The sequence below is a fragment of the Epinephelus moara genome, chromosome 19 (assembly GCF_006386435.1).
Source record: "Epinephelus moara isolate mb chromosome 19, YSFRI_EMoa_1.0, whole genome shotgun sequence".
NCBI classification, from domain to species: domain Eukaryota; kingdom Metazoa; phylum Chordata; class Actinopteri; order Perciformes; family Serranidae; genus Epinephelus; species Epinephelus moara.
Window position 1 is genome coordinate 37,320,008 of NC_065524.1, and position 27,609 is coordinate 37,347,616.

Consider the following 27,609-nt stretch of genomic DNA (forward strand, 5'->3'; position numbering starts at 1 on the left):
TTGCGCTTGCAAAAATATTGCCGGGGGGAAACAGGTTTTGGTGTAACATGCCCACAAAAATATCGCTTACAGGACGCGAACCATGGCAGAAAAATGGCTACATCCCCGCAAGATCAAACACTGCAAAAGTTAGTAAAGGACGTGTTGAAAACTGATACACAACCAGAGGTGGTAGGGCGGGACTTCAGCGGGTGGTTCGTCCGAGTCCGACGTGCTAAATAGCATCACAGAAACAGATTTGTTACATGAAACTGCTTTATTCAGTCTTTTTACTGGTTTTAATCACCTAGTCCGTTTGTCTTGGAGAGGAAGAGACCTCTACGGATAATTCGGCTTGTGGTAAAAACCTCCCAAACACTGAAGGAATTCGAACCAGGAGAAGTTTCAGCTGGTTGCAATCTGCAATCCTCACCACTAGATGTCACTAAACCCCCTGAATCTAACACACTGTTCCTTCAAGTGTTACAGATATGTTGATTGTTGAAGCACTGACACTAGAAAAAACATGCCTTTTAATTTGTCCTGCATTACATGTGATGAAGCGCAGTTTCATTCTTGAAAGTTTAACATAATTTTATTAACTTTAATACTTGTCAAAATGAGTTCAACTCTTCTATCTCAGAGCCCACATTTGGGATGTTACAACTCAACCTACAACTGAACCTAATATTTTCTTTTCAGGCAGTGGCTTTGGTAAAAAAGGCAAAGAGCTGAGTACAGAGCGAGATTTCTTCATGAGGATGAAATGCACGGTGACCAACAGAGGACGCACCGTCAACCTCAAGTCAGCCAGCTGGAAGGTAAGAGAGCTGCAGCAGCTACAAGTTAGCACGCCTGCAACATCTGCACCTCATGCATGCAGGGTGATAAGAGAAACACATCACACACAAGTGTTTTGTCCTTCTCAGACTGATTTACTAATTTATTTGAATAAGAGGCCTGAGGAGGTGAAATGATCAAGTAATTTAAAAGAGAAGGCAAAATGAATAGACATAATTTTGTGTTATAGAAATATCCTTTTTATGTTTCCTGTCCTGTTAATGATCTCCCAACAAGTAAAATTTCTTATGCGCTCCCCAGATAAGTAAAAAACCACCATCGAAACATAAAATAAATACATACAACAGAAAAAGATCTTTACAATTAAAACGTCACATCAGTATCAGCTGCTAGTGACAGAGAACACACATGACGCCAGTGGCTTCGCTGCCACACTAAGTTCCTGCTGCTCCCTCCAGGTGCTGCATTGCACCGGTCACCTGAAGATGTACAACAGCTGCCCTCCGCGAGTGCTGTGCGGCTTCAAAGAGCCTCCGCTCACCTGCGCTGTCCTGATGTGTGAACCCATCGCACACCCATCAAACATCGACATACCGCTGGACAGCAAGACCTTCCTGAGCAGGCACAGCATGGACATGAAGTTCACCTACTGTGACGAGAGGTAGACACACACAGTCACACACAGCGGGGTGCACACAGTGTGGGGTCAGCTGACATGACGGAAAGTGAGAAAACCCCACATAATGTTTCTTGATGTGATTTAAGAATTACCTAAACAACAGATTTGCTTATCATCAATGAGCTGGCTGAAGGTACTTGTTATCCCTCATGTAGGCCATGGTCAGAGGCATTATGTTTTCAGAATGTCCATTTGCCTGTACGTATATCCGTCTCATTCTCATGAATGCAGATCTCAAGAAGGCCTTGAGGGAATTTCCTCAAAATTGGCACCAACGTCCACATGGAGTCAAAAATGAACGGATTAGATTTCGTTGGTCAAAGGTCATTATGACCTCTCATGTGTCTCATTCTTATAAACGCAAAATCTCAAGAAGGCCTTGAGGGAATTTCCTCAAATTTGGCACCAACGTCCACATGGAGTCAAGAATGAACGGATTAGATTTTGTTGGTCAAAGGTCATTGTGACCTTGCATGTGTCTCATTCTTGTAAATGCAAAATCTCAAGAAGGCCTTCAGGGAATTTCCTCAAATTTGGCACCAACGTCCACATGGAGTCAAGAATGAATGGATTAGATTTCGTTGGTCAAAGGTCATTGTGTCCTTGCATGTGTCTCATTCTTATAAACACAAAATCTCACGAAGGCCTTGAGGGAATTTCCTCAAATTTGGCGCCAACGTCCACATGGAGTCAAGAATGAACGGATTAGATTTCGTTGGTCAGAGGTCATTGTGACCTTGCATGTGTCTCGTTCCTGTAAACGCAAAATCTCACGAAGGCCTTGAGGGAATTTCCTCAAATTTTGCACCAACGTCCACATGGAGTCAAGAATGAACTGATTAGATTTCGTTTGGTCAAAGGTCACTGTGACCTTGCATGTGTCTCATTCTTGTATCTCATTTTTGTAAACGCAAAATCTCAAGAAGGCCTTGAGGGAATTTTTTCAAATTTGGCACCAACGTCCACTTGGACTCAAGAATAAGCTGATTAGATTTCGTTTGGTCAAAGGTCACTGTGACCTTGCATGTGTCTCATTCTTGTATCTCATTTTTGTAAACGCAAAATCTCTAGAAGGCCTTGTGGGAATTTTTTCAAATTTGGCACCAACGTCCACTTGGACTCAAGAATAAGCTGATTAGATTTGGAGGTCAAAAGTCAGAGGTCACTGTGACTTCACAAAACACCTTTTTGGCCATAACTCAAGAATTCATCCACTAATCATGACAAAATTTCAGAAAATGTCTAAAAGGATAAAATGATGAGGTGATGACATTTATATCCCGAAGGTCAACTTCACTGTGACATCATAATGTTCTGCAAAAACACTTTTCTGGCCATTACTCAGCGTCATATCTCAGGGAGGGAGAGAGGGGGAGACATTTGGTCAGATACTGAATCGGTGCTGTGCTGATTGTATAGATCTGTGCTGTCGGGGGGAAGATGTTTGTGAAGCATCCATGTTTCAGAATTTGTAGCTTCTTTTCAGTAACATCCATATTTTAAACGTTGTCAGTTGTCATGGCTACATAGGAGTCTGGACAGACATGGATGTAAACTGTAACTGGACAAGTTTGTGGCAGCATGCAACCACGAGGCGGCAGTTCTCATTTGTTTTGTTTTTTCCCTTTCAGATCATTAAATTATGCATAAACTGTGCATAAGAGCTCAATAGGAAGTCACAGAGGCCTTACAGACCATTATAATTATCTTTGATAAATCTTGATTAATTTTTTTTGTTCGGATTACTCATTAATAATTTACTCTGTAAAATGTCAGAAATTACAGTTAGAGCCTAAAATGATGTTTTAGAATTAATAAAAAACACAGCACTCATTTTACAGCCATATGAAACAAGTGCAAAATAAATCACCACATTTTACAGCCTGAACCCAGAAAATACACTTGAAAAACGACTTAACAGAAAAATAATTACTGCACTTACAAGTCTTTAAAGAACGTCAGTAGAGTTCAGTAGAACGGCTTCATGTTGTGGACAGCTGCCAGTTAAAACACAGTCCTTGACGTGCAACACACACTCACACACAAGACTCTCTGACTGATTGCAGTGTGTTGACTGAGTCAGTTTAACTTGGCCGGGCCGTCAGTGGGAAATGTAAGCCAGAGATGAAACATTAATACTTTAATAAGATGCCGTCACGACATCATCAGACTGTTCCAAGTGTTTGTGATCATTGAGACGAGAGTGAACAAGCCCACAAACAAATTCCACTGTTTCAAAGTTGTCATTGAAGGCGTTTTCATATTAGTTACAATTGATCTGTGAAGTGCCTGAGTGCGATCCCCACCCCTTTGCCCATTCCCCTGTTGCTCAGCTGTCACATCAGTAATGTCATCCCATACCCGAATACACTTGCGTCATCATCTGTGTGACCTCGATGATGACGCCAACTCCATTACACGCACAGCAGCCATCAAGCACCCTTTCTCTTTCTCTGCTTATTGGTGCAGTTTGATAGCCGCCCAAATCTTCTCTCCAATTACGCAAATGAGTTTATTGTAGGTGGGTCGCCCTCCTGGCTCAGCAGGGACTCCGACTCATTAGGGACAGGAGGACAGAAAGTTTGTTCAGCTCATGTCTGGCAGTTTGACAGGTCGAGTACAGAGAGGGAGCAGGGAAGGAGGGGAAGAAAAAACTTCTCCCTCAATAGAGAAAGAGAAAATGAGATGAACCTCTCAATGAGCGCCATCGTCCAGAAGTCGTCCAAAACCTTAGGTTCTCACGACTTGTTTAAAACTCATAAAAAGTCCAGTTTATTCATTGTATATGATGTGACTATTAAAATGACTCCATCTGCTTTTTAACTTTTTGTCATCTTGCAGGACAGGATGTTATGAATACAATAAACAAGGTTATTCGTGTAACTCATAATTTATTATCCGATGAAACACAAGCATTAAAGGACTTGATAGGTGGCCCTGGCAATAACAACAAGAAGATACTGTTACACTTAAAAGAACCAAGCGGCAAAATGAAGCCAATGCATTAGTGTCAAAAACTGCAGTTCCTCTAATGGCCACTTGAGGCTGGCTCCAGAAGCTAGTCAATCCCTATGGACCCACATGTTAAATTGCCCAACCTTACAGCACGTTCATAGTACAAAATAACAGTTTTGGTCTTTAAAGCTAATTTCAACATTCGTGCTAACTGTACAGGGGGGTGAATTTTAATGTAACTCATCCATTTACATTTAATACAGGCTTAAAATTACTCGCAGTTAAAAAATGGGGCTGCTTTGAGGCATCACCACAGACCAATAGGTGATGTCACGGAGGCTACATACGTGATTTTTACAGTCTATAAAAATGACAAACAAATGTCTTATGAAATGAAATGAAATGATATGTGTCTTGAATTTACATGAAATGTGATTAGAAAAGAGTCGTCCATGCAAGTGTTTCTTTTAATGTATTAATTGAAAAAAGGAAGGCAGAGAGAAAGAGACAATCAGGCCTGTGAAGGAAAAAGAGAGGGCAGTACAGAGGGGGAAAGGGTCACGTGTTGGTAGGAGTGTTTGTATTTGGGTTTTCAGCCAGCAATCATCACCGTCATTACCATCGCTATTATAATTTGATGCTTTCGTTGCAACCAGTCTTGGATATGATTTTGTTTTCTTTCTTTTTTCACTCCAGCTCTCCTCTCCTCTCCGTCCACCTCCTTCCTCCATCCCAATCGCCAGGATAAATGTTGGCATTGTAGATTTCTGCAAACCACAGATACCTTACATTTGTATGTCGTTATGTAGCAGTTGAAACTTGTGTTTCTTTACACAGCAACAGGTTGCTAGAAAACACCCACGTTTGTGGCTAAAGAAGCAGCTGGAAATGCAGCGATAACTCTCGTGGTCATGTGACACCTAGGCGTCTAGCCCACACCATCCACCATGCCCTCCACCTCCTGAAGTCAGCTCATACGTCATACCTGTGGTTTGCAGAAACGTACAGAGCCAAAATTTTCCTCTGGCTCCCTGTCTTCCTCATCTCTTAATCCCTCCAAACATTCTTTTCTTTGCTCCTGTTCTTTATTCACTTTCTCCCCTACTATCTTCCTCTCACTGCCTCCTTTCACACCTGATTTTGTCCACATTACTTCCTCTCTCTTTCATTTACTCTGCCCTTCCTCCCTCCAGTCTGAGGCCTGCATCTGTCAGTGTTATGTAATCAGAGGACAAGAGTCTCTGCACCCTGAGGCTTCTCTGTCTCTCCTCTTTCTCCCAGTCACTCTCATCACTAATCCATACGACAAATCATTATTTACAGATTCGCAACTCCTGACAGATAATGGAGATAACTGCGAGAGTTACAGAAAAATGTTATCAATCATAGATAATAAATAATGTCATGATAAGAAAATCATACAAAAAATTATGGTGCAGAGAAATTTTGATAGAGAAACATTCTCTATTTTATGCTGCAAATATTTGTATGTGTTCAATGATCTTTTGGCACTTAGGTTTAAAGAAATATTAACATGATGTTAAATTATTAAGTAGTAAAAATGTGGACAGAGAGTTAATTTTATTTTATTTCAGATTTTTTTAATTTGCTTTTACCTAGGACAGTCTATGTGTGAAGGGTGAGAGAGAGGGCATAGAGCACAGCAGCTGCAGGCAGGAACCAAACCCGCGGCTGCTGTGACAAGGGCATTGTCTTCATATATGGGACATCAGCTCCAACCACTTAGCCACCGGGCACCCTGGAGAGCTCATTTTAAGTCTAATGTTTGTCCTCTTTAAAAATAGCCATTGGTGTGATGTGGGGGAAAATTAAAACAAGTCATAGATTTAATGTTAGACTGCTGGGGTGCCTTCAATCTGAAAACGGTGGGCGCCATTTTGCTACGGTGTCCAGGTTGAACAACATGATTCCTCGAAACAGTGTGAAACAGTGTGCAATGGGCTTCTCATTCGGTGGATGTGTCAGAGGTGTACCCAATCAGCAGCGACGTGTATACAAACCAAATTCTGGTAGATCTTTACTTATTAAACATACAGTTTTTCTTATGCCATTAAACAGGGTGGCCACAGGTCCTTAAAGTTTTAAAATGTGTTAAATACACGTATACAAAAAAAAAGGCCTTAAAAAGTACTAAAGTGTCTTAAATTCGGATTGAAGGGGTCTTAAATGTTTTTTAGTCACATCACCGATGTTGTTTTTGGTGTTGGTGCCAAAGGAAACATCATTTTAACAGGAGGGAAACACTATTTGACAGGGTACCATTCTTTGACACAACATCTATATGTGCTCAATGCTCCTATTTTTCCCCTCTCACACACCTAGATCACGCAATGCATTTGCATCGTTAAACTAGGACATGCAAGCTATGGAAAAATGGGAAAATGCAAGTGTAGGGACAAATAGATTAAAAGAATAAAAACAATTACTCGTTGTGATTAAAGCCAGGGCCTGGAAATGTTTATGAAGCAAACTGCGCTGTATGTCCACGGTGTTTCAAATGTGGTAAAATGGGGATCAGAGTCGCACATGCAGAGCCGTAAGCACAGAAAGTATCGTCAGGGTCATTTTTACTGTTTATTTTGAACTGACATTAATGTGTTTCCCTGGAAAGAGTATATTTTCGCTTTTGGTGTGTATTTTCATCACAAGTTTGGTCTTAAATTTTATTTAAACTGATTTTAAAAAGGTCTTAAAAGTCTTTAATTTAATTTGTTTACACCTGTAGACACTCTGATGAAGCCCCTTTGAATTGAATCCAATTAAAACCTGCTGTATTTAAAGGCAGCGCTCTTACGTTACACAACAGGATGTTCAACGTGGCGCTGTTTCTGTTTAAGTCAACATTTTGCTATGTTTTGTCGTGGCTCAATACAACCCTGGTTTAAAGTGGATGTAGATACGTACGCGTCATTATAGAGTCATTGTTGAATGCACAATGTAATGGCTATAGAATTAAGACACCATCTGCATTTAGATTGGTTTCCTATCACTGTGCAGTTCTGTCGGCCACTGGGTATGATCCTCCAGGAAAATGAGGGCTCCATTTATGGCACAAAGGAAGTGCGTCAACCTTTGCACAACCATAACATAAAGAGGATAGCTCTTATTTTTCCCGAAAGCCATCGGTGGCTGTTCCCAGTTACCAAGGAGTATCAGTGGAAGTTCTTTGCAGTTACCACCACCAGTAGCAGAAACATAATTTGCACAGTTTGGTAAAACATTTGTAGGAGGTAAGACAGGTCTTTTGTACAATCACAGGTTAAAATTTACAATAAAACACAATGGTATTGTTTTTTGTTTCTTTGTTTACAAGCCAACCCGAGCTCATGTATTATAGCCGCATACACTCGTAAACAACTCCCTTACTCAAGATCTATTTGGTAAACTTTCATCCTGCGAGGCTGGAAGATTTTGGTGGCTGGAGAAGTCGAATAAAATCACATTCAAGCCTCTTTAATTTAGGCTAAGCATGACGAATTTGTCTGCACTCTCTGTCCCAGTTCACCCTCTGTGGACTCTTATTAAACCTTGTGTTCAGGGGTCATTTCCTGTTGTTGGTTTGGATTATGTTCTCACAGCACAGTTTGTTGGGAAGAGACTCTCCTCTGAGAGTGAATAAAGCACTTCAACTATGTTTGGTGTTAAGCCTAAAACCATTTATTTTCTAAATGACAAAAAAAGGTAATGTACCTGAACGTTAAGGAGGAACCAGAATGCTTTTTTTTAATAAAATGGGAAAAGGAATTTTTAAAATGACGTAAGCCAGCAACAAAATCCTTATTAACAAAGTGAACTCGTGATGAGAGTGACGGAAAGAGATTAGTTGTTCCCAGAACCACAGGGAGGTGAAGAGTTCTTATTTTTGGAAGACTGTTCACCTCTCTGTTTGATTTCCAAATCGTGTGTGAAGCCTTTTGAAGTGCAGGATTTGTCTTTTGAGCAATGCGTGATAGAAGAGAGAAGTTAAGATTAAAAACATGAAATCCTGTGCATTATTAAATGTGTGTGTGTGTGTGTGTGTGTTTGTGTTACAGGGTAACAGAGTTGATGGGTTACACTCCTGAGGATCTGCTGGGTCGTTCAGTCTACGACTTTTACCACGCCCTGGACTCAGACAGCGTCACAAAGAGCCACCACAACTGTAAGCACACGTGTACACACTCAGTTATAAAACTTATATGAACTGATGATAAACTATGACTTTTTTTGACATACTATTCTATGACTTTTTCGACATGCTACACTATGACTTTTTCAACATGCTATACTATGACTTTTTTTGACATACTATTCTATGACTTTTTCGACATGCTACACTATGACTTTTTCAATATGCTATACTATGACTTTTTTTGACATACTATTCTATGACTTTTTCGACATGCTATACTATGACTTTTTTCAACATGCTATACTATGACCTTTTTCGACATGCTACACTATGACTTTTTTTGACATAGTATTCTATGACTTTTTCGACATGCTATACTATGACTTTTTCAACATGCTATACTATGACTTTTTTCGACATGCTACACTATGACTTTTTTGACATGCTATACTATGGCTTTTTCGACATGCTATACTATGACTTTTTCAACATACTATACTATGACTTCATTCGACATGCTATACTATGACTTTTTCGACATGCTATACTATGACTTTTTCAACATACTATACTATGACTTCATTCGACATGCTATACTATGACTTTTTCAACATACTATACTATGACTTTTTCGATATGCTATACTATGACTTTTTCAACATACTATACTATGACTTTTTCGATATGCTATACTATGACTTTTTCAACATACTATACTATGACTTCATTTGACATGCTACACTATGACTTTTTCGACATGCAATACTATGACTTTTTCAACATACTATACTATGACTTCGACATGCTACACTATGACTTTTTCGACATGCTATACTATGACTTTTTTCGATATGCTATACTATGACTTTTTGACATGCTATACTATGACTTCATTCGACATGCTACACTATGACTTCATTCGACATGCTACACTATGACTTTTTCGACATGTTATACTATGACTTTTTTTGACATGCTACACTGACTTTTTTCAACATGCTATACTATGACTTTTTTGATGTAATATATTATGACTTTTTTCAACATACTTTACTATGACTTCTTTTGAGTTAGAGACACGTGCACACACACTTAATGGCTAAAAGCTATATTAATTCATGTCAAAAAAACTATGTATTATATTATAGACCCATGCAGGTGATGTTAAAACCAGCGCACCTCCCCTAGGTATGACTAAAAAAAAAAAAAATAGGGCTGTGTGTCTTTATAAGTTTTCTTTTCATATTTTTAGTTCCTTAATATGTGTGGTAAAACAGTCTGTTTATGTGTGTGTGTGTGTGTGTGTGTGAGAGAGAGAGAGAGAGAGAGAGGGCAAGAGAGTACAGAGCAGGGGCATGGTATTAGGATGGCTTTATTAAATTAAGCGCAGCCATGGATGGCCTGATGAGGTTTGCACATCTGCTGCCACAAACACACTGGACAGGGGACCAGGTGGCCTCTATTACATTCTAATGACACGTGTGTGTGTGTGTGTGTGTGTGTGTGTGTGTGTGTGTGTGTGTGTGTGTGTGTGTGCTAACAAGGCTCTGAAGTGTCATGGCTTTTCTCCACTGACAAAACTATATCATTAGAAGCTCTGAACAACAGTGACAGTGCAAGAGGACAAGTGGTCATTTAGGTTCTTAAAGCCACCCCTGCATCATAATGGCAGCGTGTGTGTGTGTGTGTATGTGCGTACACTGCAGAAACTTAAATAAATGTTTTCACTGACATGGATGAAAACTGTAACTGCAACGTGACCAGTTTCTGGAGGCGTACAACTGTGAGGCGGTAACTTTAGTTTTAAATTTATCTGCATCCATATGCAGTTATTTATTAGTTGAAATGACCGGTGCACGGAAGAGGACGTCTTGGCCCAAATATCCAGTTGCTACACCGGACCTTCCAAAAAATATTGGCCATTGTCCCCAGAGGCTTATCGTCATCAGACCGAGAGTCAATGAGTTCAGAGATTGCTGCTACAGAATCTGTCATTGATTTGGTGATGATTTTGGTTTGACAAATGCATCTTCATAAATCATGTAGATTTGGTCTTTAAGAATTATTTGTCATGAAACAATAAATACACAGCATATGTCAATCATGTAGGACGTTCTGTAAAATATTATTGTCGGTATTTTGAGGCTAAAAAACAAAATGAAGGAAATGACTTGAAATTAAGACCTGACGACTCAGGATGTCTACAGATGATGTGTTCTGTTGTATGTGGATTTAACAGTTTGTGTGTGTGTGTGTGTGTGTGTGTGTGTGTGTGTGTGTGTTCGTGTTCCTTCACTTCTGGTCCTAATCATCTGTGTCTACAGTCCTTAGTTGGCCAAAATCTGCTGAGATAAAGGCTTCTCTATCTCTCTCTCTCTCTGTGTCGCATACACACAGACGGGCCGCTCTCATGGCCAACGTGACCAGCCTGTCGATCAGCACATGCTAACAGCGTTCTCTGCTACATGCAATGTTGCCCTGAGGTTCCTCAAAACACACACACACACACACACACACACACACACACACACACACAATCACTGGCCTTGTGCACACTCTCTGACCACAGATCTGCTTCTTTCCCACGCCAGTGCTGAACTTTGGACTGCAGCCAGAACATCTCCCTCTCAGCTCAAAGTCAAACATCCCACTTTCTCGTGCTAACCAACATTTGGTTGATTTCACAGCCTTGTGTAAAATACATGCATGGATATTTACTAAATTAAAAAGTCATTTAAATAACCAAAAAACACAAAGCACATAAAAAACAGCTGTTCTGAGCTTTGACTGCAAATAGAAGAATAAAAAGTGAGCTCACGAACAGGAGGGTCAGTTTTCAGTGTTTACTGTAGTGCGCTGGCCAATGAAATGTAAGCACCTCATAGCATTACACAAGATCAACAATGATAATTTTGTTAGTGTTCAATTACAATAAGGGCTCCCATGTGTGTTATCCAAACCTCACAGGAGCTGTAGATCTTTAATACTTGCTTTAGCTGAATGATGATACACTGGTCATTATTCAAAGGTCTTTAAAGGGTTTCATATGACTTAGCAGACGAGGAGTGAAAGGAGTTTTTACAGCAACATAAAACGTGGCTCAGTTCACACCTGAGTTATCTTCATTTATCAGACACAACAGCTCATTAACACGTCGCTCTTTCTTCCTCTCTCTCTCTCTGCAGTGTGTTCCAAGGGTCAGGCCGTGAGCAGTCAGTACCGCATGCTGGCCAAGAACGGAGGCTACGTCTGGGTCGAAACGCAAGGAACTGTTATTTATAACAGCCGCAACTCCCAGCCACAGTGCATCGTGTGCATAAACTACGTCCTCAGGTGAGCGCCGTCATCCAAGAGTTATGGCAAATGATAAGTGAAAAGATGCGTGAGTCAAAATCAGGTTGAATTTGGTCAAAAAGTGTCAATTGTTCTACATGTCTGGGTATCTGTAAACAGTCGTGTCACCTGTCATATGCTGGGCCAGTGACAGCCGTGGCCACAGCCATTGTGTTTTTGGGTTGTGCGTCCATCCATCTATCCCATTCCCTTAAAATTCTTCAAATTTTGCACAAACTTCCACTTGGACTCAACAATGAACTGATTAGATTAAGAGGTCACCATGACCTCATCTGTCTCATTCTTATGAACCTGATATCTCAACAACACCTTGAGGGATTTTTCTTTTCAAATTTGGCACAAACGTCCTCTGCGATTCAAGAAGGAATTGATTAAAATTAGTTACCAGATGTGATAGGCCTGCAGAGGCCACGTTGGGGTTGTCCGTCCTTCCCATTTTCATGAAATCAATATCTCAAGAACACCTTAAGGAACTTTAATAATTTGGCACGAATGTCCAGTTGGACTCAAAGATAAACAGATTAGATTATGGTGGTCAAAACAGTGACCCCAGAAAACATATTTTTGGGCCATAACTCAAGAGTTTACACACTAATTATGACAAAATTTCACTAATATGTCTGATAAATAAAATTATGAAGTGATGACATTTTATATCCAAAACGTCAAAGGTCAGCATTACTATGACATCATAAGGTTCTGCAAAAACACTTTTCAGGCCATAATTCAGTGTCGTATCTCCAGTTTAGGGGAGACATTTGGTCAGATACGGAATTGGTGACACTAATCTTGGTTGTCCACCTTGAAACTGTGCTGATTGTGTAGATCCTCTGTGCTGCCGGGGGGGAAGATGTGTGTGAAGCGTCCATGTTTTCACAGACATGGATGTAAACTGCAACTTGACTGGTTTATGGAGGCGCACAACCGTGAGGTGGTTATTTGAGTTTAAGACAGTCATGTTTTTACCCTAAATGCTTAGATGTCTTTTTACCTGGGAATCACCAAAACATGGTTAACTCCAAATCCATCTTTAAGTTTTTTTATATGCTCTGGAAGCGTTCTCTGCACACACAACCCAACTCACTCCACTCTCTGTCTCCAAACCTGCAGTGACATTGAGGAGAAGTCGATGATTTTCTCCCTGAAGCAGACAGAGTCCCTGTTCAAGCCGCGCCACATGAGCAGCTTCTTCACTGCTGGAGGTGCAGGTGTGACTGAGCCAGGAGAAGCCCTCTTCACCAAACTCAAAGAGGAGCCGGAGGATCTCGCCCAGCTGGCTCCGACACCTGGAGACACAATCATCAGTCTTGACTTCGGTCTGTATTTACTTCCATCCTCTGTTGGTTTCACTGTGTTAGCAATAATGTCATGTCGACTTTAAATACATTTTAAATTTATTAAAATGTGCAACTACATACAAACAAACCGGCATCATCTGGTGGTCTTGTGTTTGTCAACCCTCTCTCCACATGGCACATTTATTCTATATCCTGTCTTTTAACAACTGAATCTTATTTTGGCTTCTTTCTTGCAGATCACCCTCAGTTTGAGGAGCCCCAGCAGCCAGCAGGATACACCCAGGCTTCCTCTGCAGCCATGCCCCCTCCAGGGCCTCCATCATGGGCCAGTGAGAGCCACAAGCCTGCTCCTGCGACATCAGCTCCAAGAGACATGACTAATATGGCTGGTACATTTACCGTGCAGCAGAACCCGCCGCCCGGCAGCGCCACGCCAAGCCTCAGCAGCTGCTCCACGGTGAGGACCAGACCGAGTGACTGAGTGTTAAATTGAAAGGAGTAATTAGTGTGCGAGCTACTGGTTGTTGTTTTTTTTGTTTTTTTTTCATAGTTTGTTCTTTCTGTGTTCAGTGAGGCCTGGGGGGTTAAAGGTCACTAACTGTGGGCAATGTGTGTGAGAATAACGGGGGTGGATATTTGGACGGCTCTTAGCAGTGAATAGGCCCTTTGTCAAACCTCATCTCTCGCTCTTTGTTTCTGTCTGTCACTTTCTTTTTACAATGTTCTGTCTCTTACGTTTTGTCCCTTTTTCCCTGTGCTCATCATCTTGGTTCTGTCCTCCTCTGTCTCACACCATCCTTTATTCTCCTCTCCTCCATGCCCCCTCCCTCCCCTGCAGCCCAGCAGCCCAGGTGATTACTACAGCTCAGTGGAGAACGAACTGAAGGTGGAGCTGACTGAGAAGCTGTTTGCTCTGGACACAGATGGCAACAACAGTCCTGCAAACGCTGAGGTGTGTGTCCCATGAATATGCTTATGTCTAAAACTTTGCCCCTCTGTTAACAGAACATTAGTTTGATTTATGAGGCGACGATAACTGAATCTGACTGAGAGCTTGGTTTTCCTCGTCTCTCTTCCTGTTTGGCAAAAGTGTCTTTTAAGATGGGCAAGATTTTTCCCATGTTGAAGGACAATTTGTTATTCATAGGAAGTGGATCATTACTGCCTTTTTAAACATTCTCTGGTTAGAAATTTGTCATTTTAAACATTCTTTTCTAAGCAATGTTGTTCACTTATCTAAACTATCATCAAAAAAATCACATCAATCTGCTTTCAGAAACCAAAATCTCTGTGGTATATGCAAACAAACTGCCTCTCTATTTTAAGAATCAAAATCCAGTTTATTAACAGTAGGTTTTAAAATACAAGGAATTGGCACTGGTAAATAAATAAAGACCAGAAAGAATTTACTGTTTAAAATGAGCGAGCAAGACAGGAATGTGCAACAATATATTCTAGGGCAGTGGTTCCCGACTGGTCCAGCCACAGGGTCCAGATTTCTGCTTCGTCATTAGTTCAAGGTCCACACAGTTTAATACATTTAGTGTCATACTTGCATTTGGCCATGCCGTCGAGCTAATTTGCTGTTTCTGTCAAGTAGCTGTCTGTCAATTAGTCATTCTACAGCAGGAAACGGCACTTCAAAATAAAAGCTCTGTGCCGGAGTGCCAGTCGGGAATCACTTTTATTAAATGAAGAGGCGCAAGTTTCTAGATTTTATCAAGTGTAATTGGCCTGCCAGATCAGCTAGGTGAATTTTTATAATTTGGCACGAACGTCCACTTGGACTCAAAGAAACAGATTAGATTTTGTTGGTCAAAAAAGTGGCCATAACAAACGTCAATTTCACTGTGACATCATAATGTTTTACAAAAACTTTCTGGCCATTATTCAACGTCATATCTCAGGAACAGAAGGTAAGACATTTGGTCAGATACTGAATTGGTGACACTGATATTGAAACTGTGCTGACTGTATAGATCTTTTGTGCTGATGGGGCAGGGGAATGTGTGTGAAGCATTAATGTTACATGGACATGAATGCTTCACGCACACACTTGAGTTGTAACTGCAACATGTCGGGTGCGCAGAGGCATTCAATTGTGAGGCTGTAATTGTAGACAATTTTTATGTTTTGAATTCTGTGCTGTGCAGAAATGTCTTGCTGCAGCCTGGTACACAGTTTTACATCTTAAAAATACATCTTTCTTTAGTTATAGGTATTTTAACAAAGACAATGAACCATCTGTACTTAAGATTTTACATTTTAAAATTCTTTATTCATTACGCACAGCATAGAATCGAAAACATAAACATTCTGTCTGCATTAAACGTATCAGGTAGGGCTTCTGTACACTTTAACATACAGTGAATCATAATGTCTTGAAGTCATCCAGAGAATCAGGACCCTGAGGCAATCTGGCACGCTGAGCACATCTGGTGCCTAGACCAGGCCTCTGTCACAGATCCGGGAGATCCGTCCCTGGACCTTATTTAAATTCAGCGTACACAAAAACAGAAATATACCCAGTGTGAATCACTTCAATTTAGTTGGGCAAGAGTCCATTTCAGTGGGGCTCTGGGCTGTATTGATAAGGCCAGCTGGAGTCTCTTTCTAGGTTTGAACAATTTTGTCTAAACGACATGAGTTTGCATTTATGTACCTCAAAAAATGTACCAGTTCAAGAAGGCAAAAACATCAGCTGGGCAGCAGGGTAACATGCATATCTTTATCTTCTCCAGAGGGACTTGAGTGACCTCGACCTGGAGACCTTAGCTCCTTACATCCAGATGGACGGTGAGGACTTCCAGCTGAATCCCATCATCCCAGAGTCTGAGTCCCTGGAGGGAGGTTCAACAGGATCCATGGGGAGCAACAGCAGCCTGTCCCAAACACACCAGGCCAACCCAAAGAGCTTCAGCAACATCACCAGCCTCTTCCAGCCCCTGTCCTCTCCTCAGCACCAAGGCCACTTCCGGCACCAGCAAGCTGCGTCCTGGGGTGCAGGGGAGAAGAGAGGCTCCAACCAGGGGACCTCAGACCCTCGTTTCATGACGGGGCAAGTGCACAGTCCTCCCTCAACAGGCTCCAGCTGGCGTCCATCTGCCCTGGAAGGGTGGCAGAATCTGCACTGGCCACCAGACCCTCTGTTAACCTACCAACAACAACCACGAGCCACCAAGGCCTGCCTGATGGACACTTTGTCAGGAGAGGAGCGCCCGTCATGCCAACAGAACATGTCACACCTTATGCAGAAACAGAGGTGATGTAACAACCAATACAGTCACATTTTAAACCTAGAAATAAGATAAGAAATAAGGCTTTAAATACCTCACATATTTATACATGCAGTGATGAATACATGTAAACAGACAGTGTTATGTTGATCCATCCTGTTAGTAGATCGACCATAGCAGGCTGTTTTAGCATTACATTTGAATGTGTGTGTGTGTTTTTGTGTGTGTAGGTCCATTGACAATTTTGTACAAGTCTACAGGGACATGAGTCCAGCCAGAGTGGCCATGGCCAACAGCATCAAACGCTCCTTCAACCAGATGGTTGTGGTAAGTTTCTCTGATAAACATGCAGGAATTAATCCGTCCAGTTTCGGTTGGAAAAGGTCCTGAGAGGTCTTGAGAATCATTAGAGCATAAAATAGAGCAGATTATTCAGAGTAACTGTCTCATAGTGACAGGTTTGAGACAGTTTCACTTGTGTAAGATTCAGGGGAATTTAGAGGCATCTAGCAGTGAGCTAAATTATCCGCAGAGGTCTTTTCCTCTCTAAAACAAACACACCAGGGACTCATGTTTAACTGTTGTGTATGCAGGAAACAAGGCCTGAAAGAGGCGTACGCCACTTTCCATGCAAAAGTTGTGATCTATAAAAACAGACTTGATGTAGGAAACTTTGACCCATGCTTACAAACATCTTAGAGACGTGAAATTGTCTAATATTTTTCAGTTCACACCATTTTGGTTAATGTCCGTACGTACATTTTTAGTATGGCCCTATGCGCTGTTTTATAAATGAGACCCCTGGTGATTTAAACCGGTAAAAACACTAAATAAAGCAGTTTCACATTACAAATCAGTGTTTCTCCAACACTGTTTGGCAAGTCAGGTACAGGTTTGGTTTGTCCGTTCTGGGCTACTGTAGAAACACGGCGATGTAACGTTGTGGACTCCGTAGCCGAGGACAACTCCAAAATCAGGGGCTGAGGTTGACAGCCACACTCACCACACTGCTACTAGTGCAACAACAGCCCGCTAGCATAAAGCCAATAAGAGTAATATAAATAATGTAGAAGACAATAAAGGCTACAGTTCAGTCAGGTAGGCTAACTCAGGCAAGGCTGCACTAAAGAATACTCTCTCAAAAGGAGAGAAACATCCCTCCAAAACAGCGACAAGGCCAGAACAATTAAAGAGATTATTTAAGGAACAGTTTGGACGCAGGGAACTTTTTCCCCAACAGCATTGCAGAGCCATCCAGTTCTCAAACATGTCCACTGGATTGATTTGAATAACTTCAAAGCACTTGACGTCAACACTGTGCAGCTGTACTATCTAGGAAAATACAAGTATCGGATCAGGACTCAGTATTGGCCGATTCTCAATATTAAATGACTCTGGTTGGGATCGGAACATCCCTAACATTTCCTTTTTTCATTATTTATACTTAAACAAAGCTGTGACGGGGAATTCACTCTTATTTTGTGGACAAAGGAGCTAATTAATTAATTAACTAACCATGTGGCTGTGTTTCAGGGTGAAAGCACGCCCCCAGAAATCATATGGAAGAAGATGAGGGGTGACAGTTGCGCGGCCATGGATCGCTCCCTCAGTGCGGGATCACTGGCAGGTATGTGCGCAAAAACATGTCACGCTATCATCTGTTCCCACCAAGAGCTGTACCTGTAATCCCTCTGTTCCTCTGTCTCAGTGTCAGATATGGGCAGGATGATGCCAGGCAGCATGACCTCGTGTCTCAGCTCTCTGCAGCAACACAGAAAGTCTCAGTATCCTGGAAACGGGACAAATGAGAAGCCCTTTTCTCAAAAGAGCTGCAGCTACACAGAGTATAACATGCTGCCTTCCAACAAGAAGGGTGAAGGTGAGTTGATCTGACTTTACTCTTTACAATCCAGAGTTTTAGTGCCCAGAAACTCAGATCACTATGTGATCATTTCAGTCTGTAGTTGAGTTGCTACAGTTGGTAACCTTTATGGATATAACTTTGTCATGTTTGCTGAAACTGTCACTATGTTCTGAAAGAAGTACATGAGACAGATGATGTTTGGAAAAAAAGTCATGTCCCTCCTCCTCCGATTGCTGTAATCCACTGTGGCTCACCGAAAACAACCAATCAGAGCCGAGGACTCCCTAACTACTCTCTAATTATTTTCAGATACATAATGTTAGTGTACTGTTAAGCTATGAAAAGACAAAGTAGGTCCAGCCGTTTAACTGAATCCAAAATGGCAGCCGGGTCACAAACTTAATTATTTCACAGCTAAACAGTCACTGAAATGTTTCTGAAAAACATTTAAGGGGGAAATAGGAGCAGCAGTATCAGAATCTTGATTCATATTTTATCAGCTCTGCCTAGTTTGACGGCAGTTCACGTTCGACAACAGTTTTCGTTCATATGCACAAAAGCCATTAGAAATGCTACAAGGCAATAATGCAGGCAGAGGAGTAGGACTTTTTTCACAGAATCTCAGTCTCATTTAGTGCTGTGTTAATAAAGTGACACTTTCAGCAAATATGAGAAGAATTGTTTTTCGTAAATGTTTCCAACTGAAGCTTTAAAGGGATAGTGCACCCAAAAATGAAAATTCAGCCATTATCTACTCACCCCCATGCTGAGAAACGCTCTGGTGAAGTTTTAGAGTCCTCACATCCCTTGCAGAGATCGACGGGGGGAGCGGCTAGCACACCTAATGGCAGACGGCGCCCCAGACTAACGTCCAAGAACACAAAATTGAATCCACAAAATATCTCCATACTGCTCATCCATAGTGATCCAAGTGTGCTGCAGCCCTGACNTGCTGCTCTTCAGAGACCGTGCATCACCGATCATCCTGAGCGCGCGCACGTGAGCACGGAGCACAGAGAGGCAGTCAGAGCTACAGGCTACAATGAGGCTAAAAACAGTTCATATGACGTTTTTCGAAACAACTTTTTATGTCGCGGCTGCAGCACACTTGGATCACTACGGATGAGCAGTATGGAGATATTTTGTGGATTCAATTTTGTGTTCTTGGACGTTAGTCTGGGGCGCCGTCTGCCATTAGGTGTGCTAGCGGCTCCCCCCGCCGATCTCCGCAAGTGATGTAAGGACTCTAAAACTTCACCAGAGCGTTCCTCAGCATGAGGGTGAGTAGATAATGGCTGAATTTTCATTTTTGGGTGCACTATCCCTTTAAAGTTGTATTTCATTAAAACAACAGAACTGCCAGTAAGTATATTTCAATCAGGTTCTTAAGCAAAGAAACTTAATTCATGTTTTCTCTGATTATTTTTACTTAGCCATCACATTGATGTTATTTTAAGGGATCAGTGTGTAAGATTTAAAGCGATATATTGGCAGAAACTGAATGTTTCTTTAGTGTAAAATGTAATTGTTGTGTTCTCCTTACCTTAGCATGAGCCGTTATTATCCACGTAGGAAGCAAGTCTTCGTTTATGGAGATCGCCATGTTCCATCACAGACGTTTCTACAATACACAAGAACAGACAAACTGAACATTGGCTCTATTTAAGGCTATTCACATTTTCGCATGTTTAGAGAGGAAAATACCTTTTAGGATAATTCGGCTTTCGGTGAACTGTCTGAATGTCTGGTTAAGTTATCAGAAAGAAAAGGTGACTGCACATTATCATGTGTTGCACTAGCTGCCTGCAGCGACATGTCAAAGTCGGTCAGAAATACATGGACTCGTAACATGAAACTGTGTTTTTTGGGTCTGTTTGTTAAAGACAGAGAGAATCCTCTGGATCAGAAAATGGTGAGCACACAATAGCATGTTGTGGGTGAGCCCTGAGATGCTGAATAGCGTCGGAGAAGCACTGATTTGTAATGTGAGACTGCTTTATTCAGCGTTTTTAGCGATTCTAATCACCTGGTCTGTTTGTTTTGGAGACGAAGAAACCTCAGTGGATAATTTGGCTACTGAAATAAACTTTCTGAACAATGAACAGTGACGGATGCCCCTAAATCTTACACACTTCACCTTCAAGAAAGTAAGGTTTTTAGATAATGTTACAGTCTGACATAACTTAATAGAATTGAGACTGTTACTGATGTCACTGCCTGCTTGTATTCAATCATTGGTACACAAATTTTTTTCACAGTTTTTCTTTCATTTTCTAGGCATTGCTAGTCGCTTGCTGGGCCCTTCCTTTGAGGCCACCTTTCTGCCAGAGTTGACCCGTTACGACTGCGAGGTAAACGTCCCGCTACAGGGCAGCCTGCACCTCCTTCAGGGCTGTGACCTGCTGCGAGCCCTGGACCAGGCCACCTAAAGCCCCAGACTCAAATCTGCCATTGACCCAGACTTAATCCCAACCCTAAGCCTCAACCTGCAGCCTGAGACATAAAGTAATACTCTCGAAGATTTTCATTTCAATAAGTGTCTGTTAGGTCACTATCTGTCGCTGAATGAGGCGGTGGTGACTGAGCCTGTGGCCCAGTGATGAAAGCCCTTGCTTTTGCAGTATTACAAACAGGGTGTATGTGGCAACATTCCCAGAAGAATTCACAAGCCGCACAAAGTCATTAATAATCCACTCACAAATACTCAGAAACATATAAACACACACCGTCTCGGCTGTGTTAACCCCTTCATCTCACCAGCTGCAGAGCTCACAAAACGAGCCGATATAGAATAATTCACCAGCCTGGTTTCAAGCCTGAGTCTGCCAACAAACACACTGCAGTTACTGCCTATCACCATGGGTGCCGCCAAAGACAACGCAGTGATGATCTTCGAGATTGTAACTTTAAGCCTTTCTTTACCTTCGTACCTCTGGGCCTCCTGAGAGCCCTGAGGCTAAGCTACCTATGGGGATTGGTATTCATGACCACATTCTGTTGCTGAGATATCAGGGTCAAGCCACTTAAACCCCTTTTTCCCCTCAACTCAAATGAGATGCAGGTCGAACAACAGTGTACAACCCTGCATTGAGCCGACCACACATATATAACATGGGTCACTCTGAGGAAAAAAAAAAGGTCAACGGGGGACAATTAACTGAGTAAAAATGATGCAACACTGTCAAAAACACACCCTGACTTATTGCAGAGCACTGGGTTTGGTGTAAACGCTCTGTGTTCCCGGGCCTTTGGTAAAAGGGGCATTAGTGGCATGGGATCCAATCCTACAACCTGTGTCTTATCCAGGCCCGGTCTCTGCCACAGACCTACACCCTGATATGAACTCTATGCAGCTCAGTTCCCAGACCTACCTTCTCTTTATTAGCTAAATCATTTGGCTCCGAGGAGAAGTACTATCTACCTAGACACTGTGTTCTTTCACTTTGTGTATCTGACCAGCAATTAGACCCAGCCCACTTTCCTAGTCCCAGTCTAAGCCTCAAGCAAAAGTTGGGTATCATGAACTGGTTCTGAACCAAGAATTCTTTACAAAGCATGCTCTTTGATTCTGCTTGTTGAATCCCCCCCAAAAAAGACGACTTAAAAGACACCGCTCCCAAATCACATAATGCTAGCTTAGGACATCTAATGTGTAAATGGCAATATTATGACAGCGTATTAGGGTAATACTAATAATAAAAATGTGATAATTTCAAAATTAAAGCTACATGTGCCATATTTGCTCAAACAGTTACTATATCTTGACAGTAGTACGCAAGACAGAAAGTCTCCTAACACCCAGTCAGAGCCAGGTGGAGTCCCTAATGCAGTGTCAGTTACAGCTCGTACAAACGCTCAAAGCCAAAAACAGTGTACATAACACAGACAAGAAGACAAAAGAGGACTTGTGAAAGTGAGAGCAAGCTTTTCACCCGTCGTCTTCTGTTTTCTTGTCTTTGTCGTGTGCGTTGTTGTTGTTGGCTTTGAGCGTTTGCACGAGCAACGATTGACACTGCATTAGGGACTCCACCTGGCTCTGATTGGTTGTCGTCATTCAGGTGCGCTGTTGTTGTACCACATAGACAATATTTCTTTTTTTAAATCATAAAACACTTAATTATAATGGAGAGTCATCTTAAGATAGGTGTTTTTCTTTCAGTTCATTCTCAAAAACACCTGAGAATTTGCATTAATAAGTAGAATCAGAAGACAAATGATACCTAACTCTGCTGGAGCCTTCTCCACATGTACAGACAGACACACCTCTACAATCATCTACCTGCCTCTCTGCCTGAATCCATCCCACCTGAGTCACTATGACATCCTCACCTGCTCTGTTTGTTCATTCTCACAACTGGTGCACAGCAGCATTACTTCAGTTTGGGTCAAAATTAATGCATTTTATTTTAGTTCTTATAATTTGTCTTTTTTTCTGTTATGAGACATTTTAGCTTTCATCAGATCTCCCCACGTTATTTAATCCAAATCGATGGGATACTTTACAATATCAGCTTTGTTTCTCATTTATTTTTTATGTTCTTACTCTACCTACAAGACTCTTATTTTTTTGTGTCTCGCTCACAGACACACTAATAAACATATATTGCAATACATGTAGTCTACTGTAAGTTGAATATTGTTAAGTTTTGTTTTTCCTTTTTTTGTCTATTTTCTCTCCTTAAATCTGATTTATCTAAACTTGTTCCTCTCACGCTTTCTCGGTCAGGTAACTAGCGCCAAGTGATGACAGGGTTTTTCTTATTGTGCAATTATTTCATTAAGCTCGTTATAGCCAGCAACATAGCTCGCCTCATCATCAAACTGATAGCTTGTACAAATGATCTGACTTACATATTTGTAGGCTTACACACTTCATGCGATGTGACTTGGAAGTGGAGTGTACGTGTTATTCTTCATGATTAGGACGAGGCCAGTTTTTCTTGTAAGTGTTGACACGGAGCGGCTGCCCATATTAGAAAGCTTTGATACAGAATATTATTAGTCGACCTAATACACAATGAACTAGGAGCCAGGTCAGAGTTCTTATTTTCAACCTGTAGACTGTAGTTTTCACCCAACTGATGTCAGTGATCGCATCGACAGAATGCGTTGTATAAAAACAAGCTTTCCTCTCCTTTCCTGTACTCAAAGTATTTTTCTTATTCTCACTATTTTTTTGAGGTAATCGTCTTCGTGTGGTGACCACTTTAAGAGTATGAATTATAGAGCTTTGTCACATCTACGTTACGTATTTAAAAAGACAAAACTAATGTTGAAGATAGTGTTTTTAGTGTTTATGTGTTCTGGTACTTTGTCCTTATCTACGCCTGTAGATGCAGATGGATCAGATCTCTCGCAGTGCTGTTTCCTCTCGTGCTGTTTCTGTGTTGTGGCATTTTGTTCTGTTATTTTTTTTCCTCCAGAGTTTTATTCTTAAATATCCCTAAAATATCTATTGAATCTTTTGGCTGGGCAGTACTGTTTTTGTTCTTGCTTTAAAACTAAAAGATAACAGGAAAAAAAAAAGAGTTCAGATTAAAGATGAATATCAGTTTCACTTTTCAGATATGTAGCATTTTGAATATTGTAAAGAAGGTAAAGTTGCCACATAATTAATCACATAGTTTTCAAGTTGCATATATAAAAGCAATGGTGCTTTATAGACCATGTATGTGTCATTTTTAGAACCTGTATTACATCTCTTGGATCCACTAACACTATATTTTGATGTTCTCTGTTTTATGTTGTGCTGAAAGTTTCTTTAAAGTTTATTTTAATTCGTATAAATGTGCCTTACGGTTGTCTCATCACATACTGAGTTTGCCCTTCAAGTGCACAGTGTGTTTCCTGCGACCCTGTAGATGACGTCCTCTGAACTCTGGGGGCTGTTACTGAATAAAACCCTAACTTGACACTGGATTTTAACACCTTAACTGTGTCTCTCGGCATTTGTCATTTAAAGGGATAGTTCAGATTTTTTGAAATGGGGTTCTGTGGGGTACTTACCCATAGTCAGTGTATTACACACAGTAGATATCAGTTAGCACGCTCTTAGTTGTGCAGGGGCCAGCAACAAAACATATTGTAGCCACCTAAAAAAAGTCCCACCTAAAAAGAAAAACATCAATGTCAGTTAAGTGTCCACTATATTGAGAGTGTTTTCACTGCTTGTTTCAACGGAGGTGCTGTCAACGGCTTCAGTTCCCCATCTTTGCTCTGGTTAAAGCCACCAACCTCTTCGTGAATCCAAACTAACCATGTCAAATGCCAAATTCACACAATAACACATACAAGCTAACTGATGGAGGCAGCAGTAGACCAGCAGCTCCTGTGTGCAGCGATGTTAAATCACAGTTTTTCTCAATGGAGTCTGGCTTTGAAGACAGCTTCATTACGGCTTCATTTTCCAGTTGAAAATCACTGTCTGACATTAGGGTGAAGCAGTGAGAATACTCTCAAGAAAACATACACTTAACCTGATGCTGATTATTTAGATGGAACTTTTTTAAGTGGCTAAACCCCTTCTACTGTTTGTAATATACTCTCTATGGAAAAGTACCCCGTACAACCTCACTTCAACAAATCTGAACTATCCCTTTAACAACCAGCTGGCAGAGCCTGATATTAATGTGAAACTACAGTAGAAGCTTTGCATTTGTTGGGTCCACTTGCCTTTTGTAGTCAGTGTCACAGTTGGGATGATTTTCACAACAACCCCTCAGGGTCTGTAGCCAACAGCTCCTTCATAGCCTCCTCTGATCGATCATTTAGATCCAGACAGAACAGCAGCCTAGTCAGGAAATATAAAATAGAAACCTTTTAGATTAAAGTAGAACCCACTGTAGACCCCCTGGTGATGACGAGTCAAAATTATTAAAAGGTTTTTAAGGATGTGGATTCCCCAGCTCATCGCATGACCTGACTGTCTGTCGATGAAGCTGCTTGTAGGTGTTTTAGGTTTAGCTGAAAAAGATCTGACTGGACAGTGAAAGTTCTCCTGTGCGGGTCAGAGGGGACAGCAGTGTCCCACAGAGTTAGTGCCTTGCTTTTGCAGACGCACAAAGAAAATTCGCCTGAGTTTTAGTTCGATAAATAGTGGCTCAACATGCTGCACGGCCTGCCTTAAAAACATGTGCACAGAAGCTTTAAAATTTAAAATTTGACAAACAATCTTTTTTTTTTTTAAGGTTTTGGCCATTCGTTCCTACTCAGTTACTGAGAGCACAGGAATGGAGTTCATTAGAGCAACATGATAATTCAGATGTTTCGAAGGGTGAGAACCAAATCTGCTGTTTAAATAAATCCCAGCATCAGAAGTGAAAGGATGGTGCAAAGCTGTCTGGTAGCAAAATTGGTAACCAAAATGTTATAAGTGATGATAATACTGTCCAAATGTATGAAAATAAAACCCAGATTTTAAAGAGATTAAATGTTAACTACAAACAAACCAGCTAAGCAACCCAATCAACAGAGAAAAATGTTGGTTTTGTACGTTTCTGCACACCACTGTTATCTTACATTTGCTCATTGTTACGTAGCAGATCCGTTGAAACTTTACACTTCAACAGCGCTTTGTTAACATGGCAAGGTGTAGGCACAAAAACAACTGGTTAAGGTTAGGAAAAGATCATGTTCTGGCTTAAAACACCCAGTTTTGGTGCCACAAACCCCGCTGGAAACAACCACTTACTGTGCTTCTGTCCCGGCAGGAAAAGCAGCAAATGTGACATATTCTTGATTTGCAGAAACGTACAATGCCAACATTTTCCTCTAGCGACTGAGCTGAGCAAAGCCACATGAGGTTTAATCAGACTGGAGATTGTTACGATCCTGAGAGAGGATGCGGGCACAGAAACAGTTTGAACAGTTACAGAGATGTGAAAAGACAAGATGTCGAGTAGAGTGACATTAAAAGGGAGATACATCCTGCTCAGCCTGCCCACTGACGCATATCTCTCAACTCCTCCACTCAACATCTACCTCATCTGTTTCTGCTGCCACTCCTTCTCTCTCTGCACTTTAATCTAAGACTTGAAAGCCAAATTTTGTTTCCTCTCCTTATATGTGAGCGTTACTTGACACAAGAGGGCATTTTTAACATTGCTAACATTGGAAGTTCTTCCTGCACATTGAGCTATTCCTATTTAAATGATTATTTATAGTATTTAAAGACTTAAAATTTATTTTTGCTCTGTATTTTAATCAATCATAAAAATCAAACTTAGATTAGGTTTCCCAGAAAAGCACCTTAAAGCATGTTCAAAGTTTTAAATCATTATTATTTTCATTATTTTTTTGGAGACCAAAGAGGTTTTAGGACGACAATAAATGTTCTGAAACTTGCACATGGAAGAAGATCAGCACCTCAGATGGACTTTTCAGCAACTGATGAGATTTGAACTAAACTGTGTTAATGTATGTGAACAGAGTTGGCCAGATGGAAGTTGACTTAAATCAATCTAGGCAGAGGTGAAGTCCCGCTCCCGTTTTACGATAGCTTCTGCTGCACAAGCTTCAGCCAGACAATCTAAAGTTGATTAAAAATGTGTATAGCTAGTCATTTTAACCACGACAAAACATTTACTGTATTTTTAGCATTCACAAACTACACCTCTCTGAGTCTTAAAGCTTCTTAGGAGGTATAGTTTTATATCTGAACAGAGGAACAGGTGTCAGCTATTTAGAAAGACAGAATAACTCGAAGAGAGACTGCTATCCAAAAATGGGCGGGGCTTCACTTCTCTATTTAAACCTCAGAAGGCTTATCACCAGTCCTAGTGCTCAACACACTGTGCTGCTTGAAGGGTTCCCCCCCCCCCCAAAACAAAAATGGCAAAACACGTCAGAGTTAATCCATTCATTGCACTTCCTCTTTAAAGACAATATCAGCATTTTTTCTTCTGTCTCGTGTGACAACAGGGTTTTTGTTTTTCCTTATGGGATCCATGTTGAGCTACGTGTATTCTGTTTTTGTCCATGTCATACAGTACAGTTATATTAGCGGATTCTGCATTTTTTTTAATATGCTAAAAAATTCATATTGATCTTATTATTATCATATATTGTTATCATTGTTATTACTATATGGGGAATTTAACCCGATAAGAAGTTTGTGTTTCTGCACTGATATCTTATTATTAAACCATACTGATCTTACCCTCCCTTGGCTTCAGGTGTGATTTATGTCTGATGTTTTACATTCTGATCACAGAGAAACTCACCCACGGAAAAATGAACATGGAGGCTATTAACAGTAAAATATGTTAATGTTTTATTGCTACCAGTTTACAAATAATTACAGAAACACGATG

The 27,609-nt window shown here is 41.0% G+C and overlaps 1 protein-coding gene across 4 annotated transcripts in view; it reads left to right on the forward strand.

The window, feature by feature from the left end:
* Positions 1–27,459, forward strand: part of epas1b (endothelial PAS domain protein 1b) — a 76,022-nt gene extending 48,563 nt beyond the window's left edge. For 3 of the 4 annotated variants that reach the window (XM_050071279.1, XM_050071281.1, XM_050071280.1), the window contains exons 5-16: positions 682–800; positions 1,239–1,441; positions 8,470–8,576; positions 11,732–11,879; positions 13,011–13,216; positions 13,435–13,655; positions 14,037–14,150; positions 15,940–16,460; positions 16,665–16,761; positions 17,968–18,061; positions 18,143–18,313; positions 20,576–27,459. In XM_050071279.1, coding sequence (XP_049927236.1) covers positions 682–800; positions 1,239–1,441; positions 8,470–8,576; positions 11,732–11,879; positions 13,011–13,216; positions 13,435–13,655; positions 14,037–14,150; positions 15,940–16,460; positions 16,665–16,761; positions 17,968–18,061; positions 18,143–18,313; positions 20,576–20,727 — 2,153 coding nt within the window. In that variant the 3' untranslated portion in view covers positions 20,728–27,459. Of the gene's footprint in view, positions 1–34; positions 801–1,238; positions 1,442–8,469; positions 8,577–11,731; positions 11,880–13,010; positions 13,217–13,434; positions 13,656–14,036; positions 14,151–15,939; positions 16,461–16,664; positions 16,762–17,967; positions 18,062–18,142; positions 18,314–20,575 lie in introns of all 4 variants that reach the window. The other variant, XM_050071282.1, reaches the window with a different exon arrangement.
* Positions 27,460–27,609: the final 150 nt, after the last annotated feature.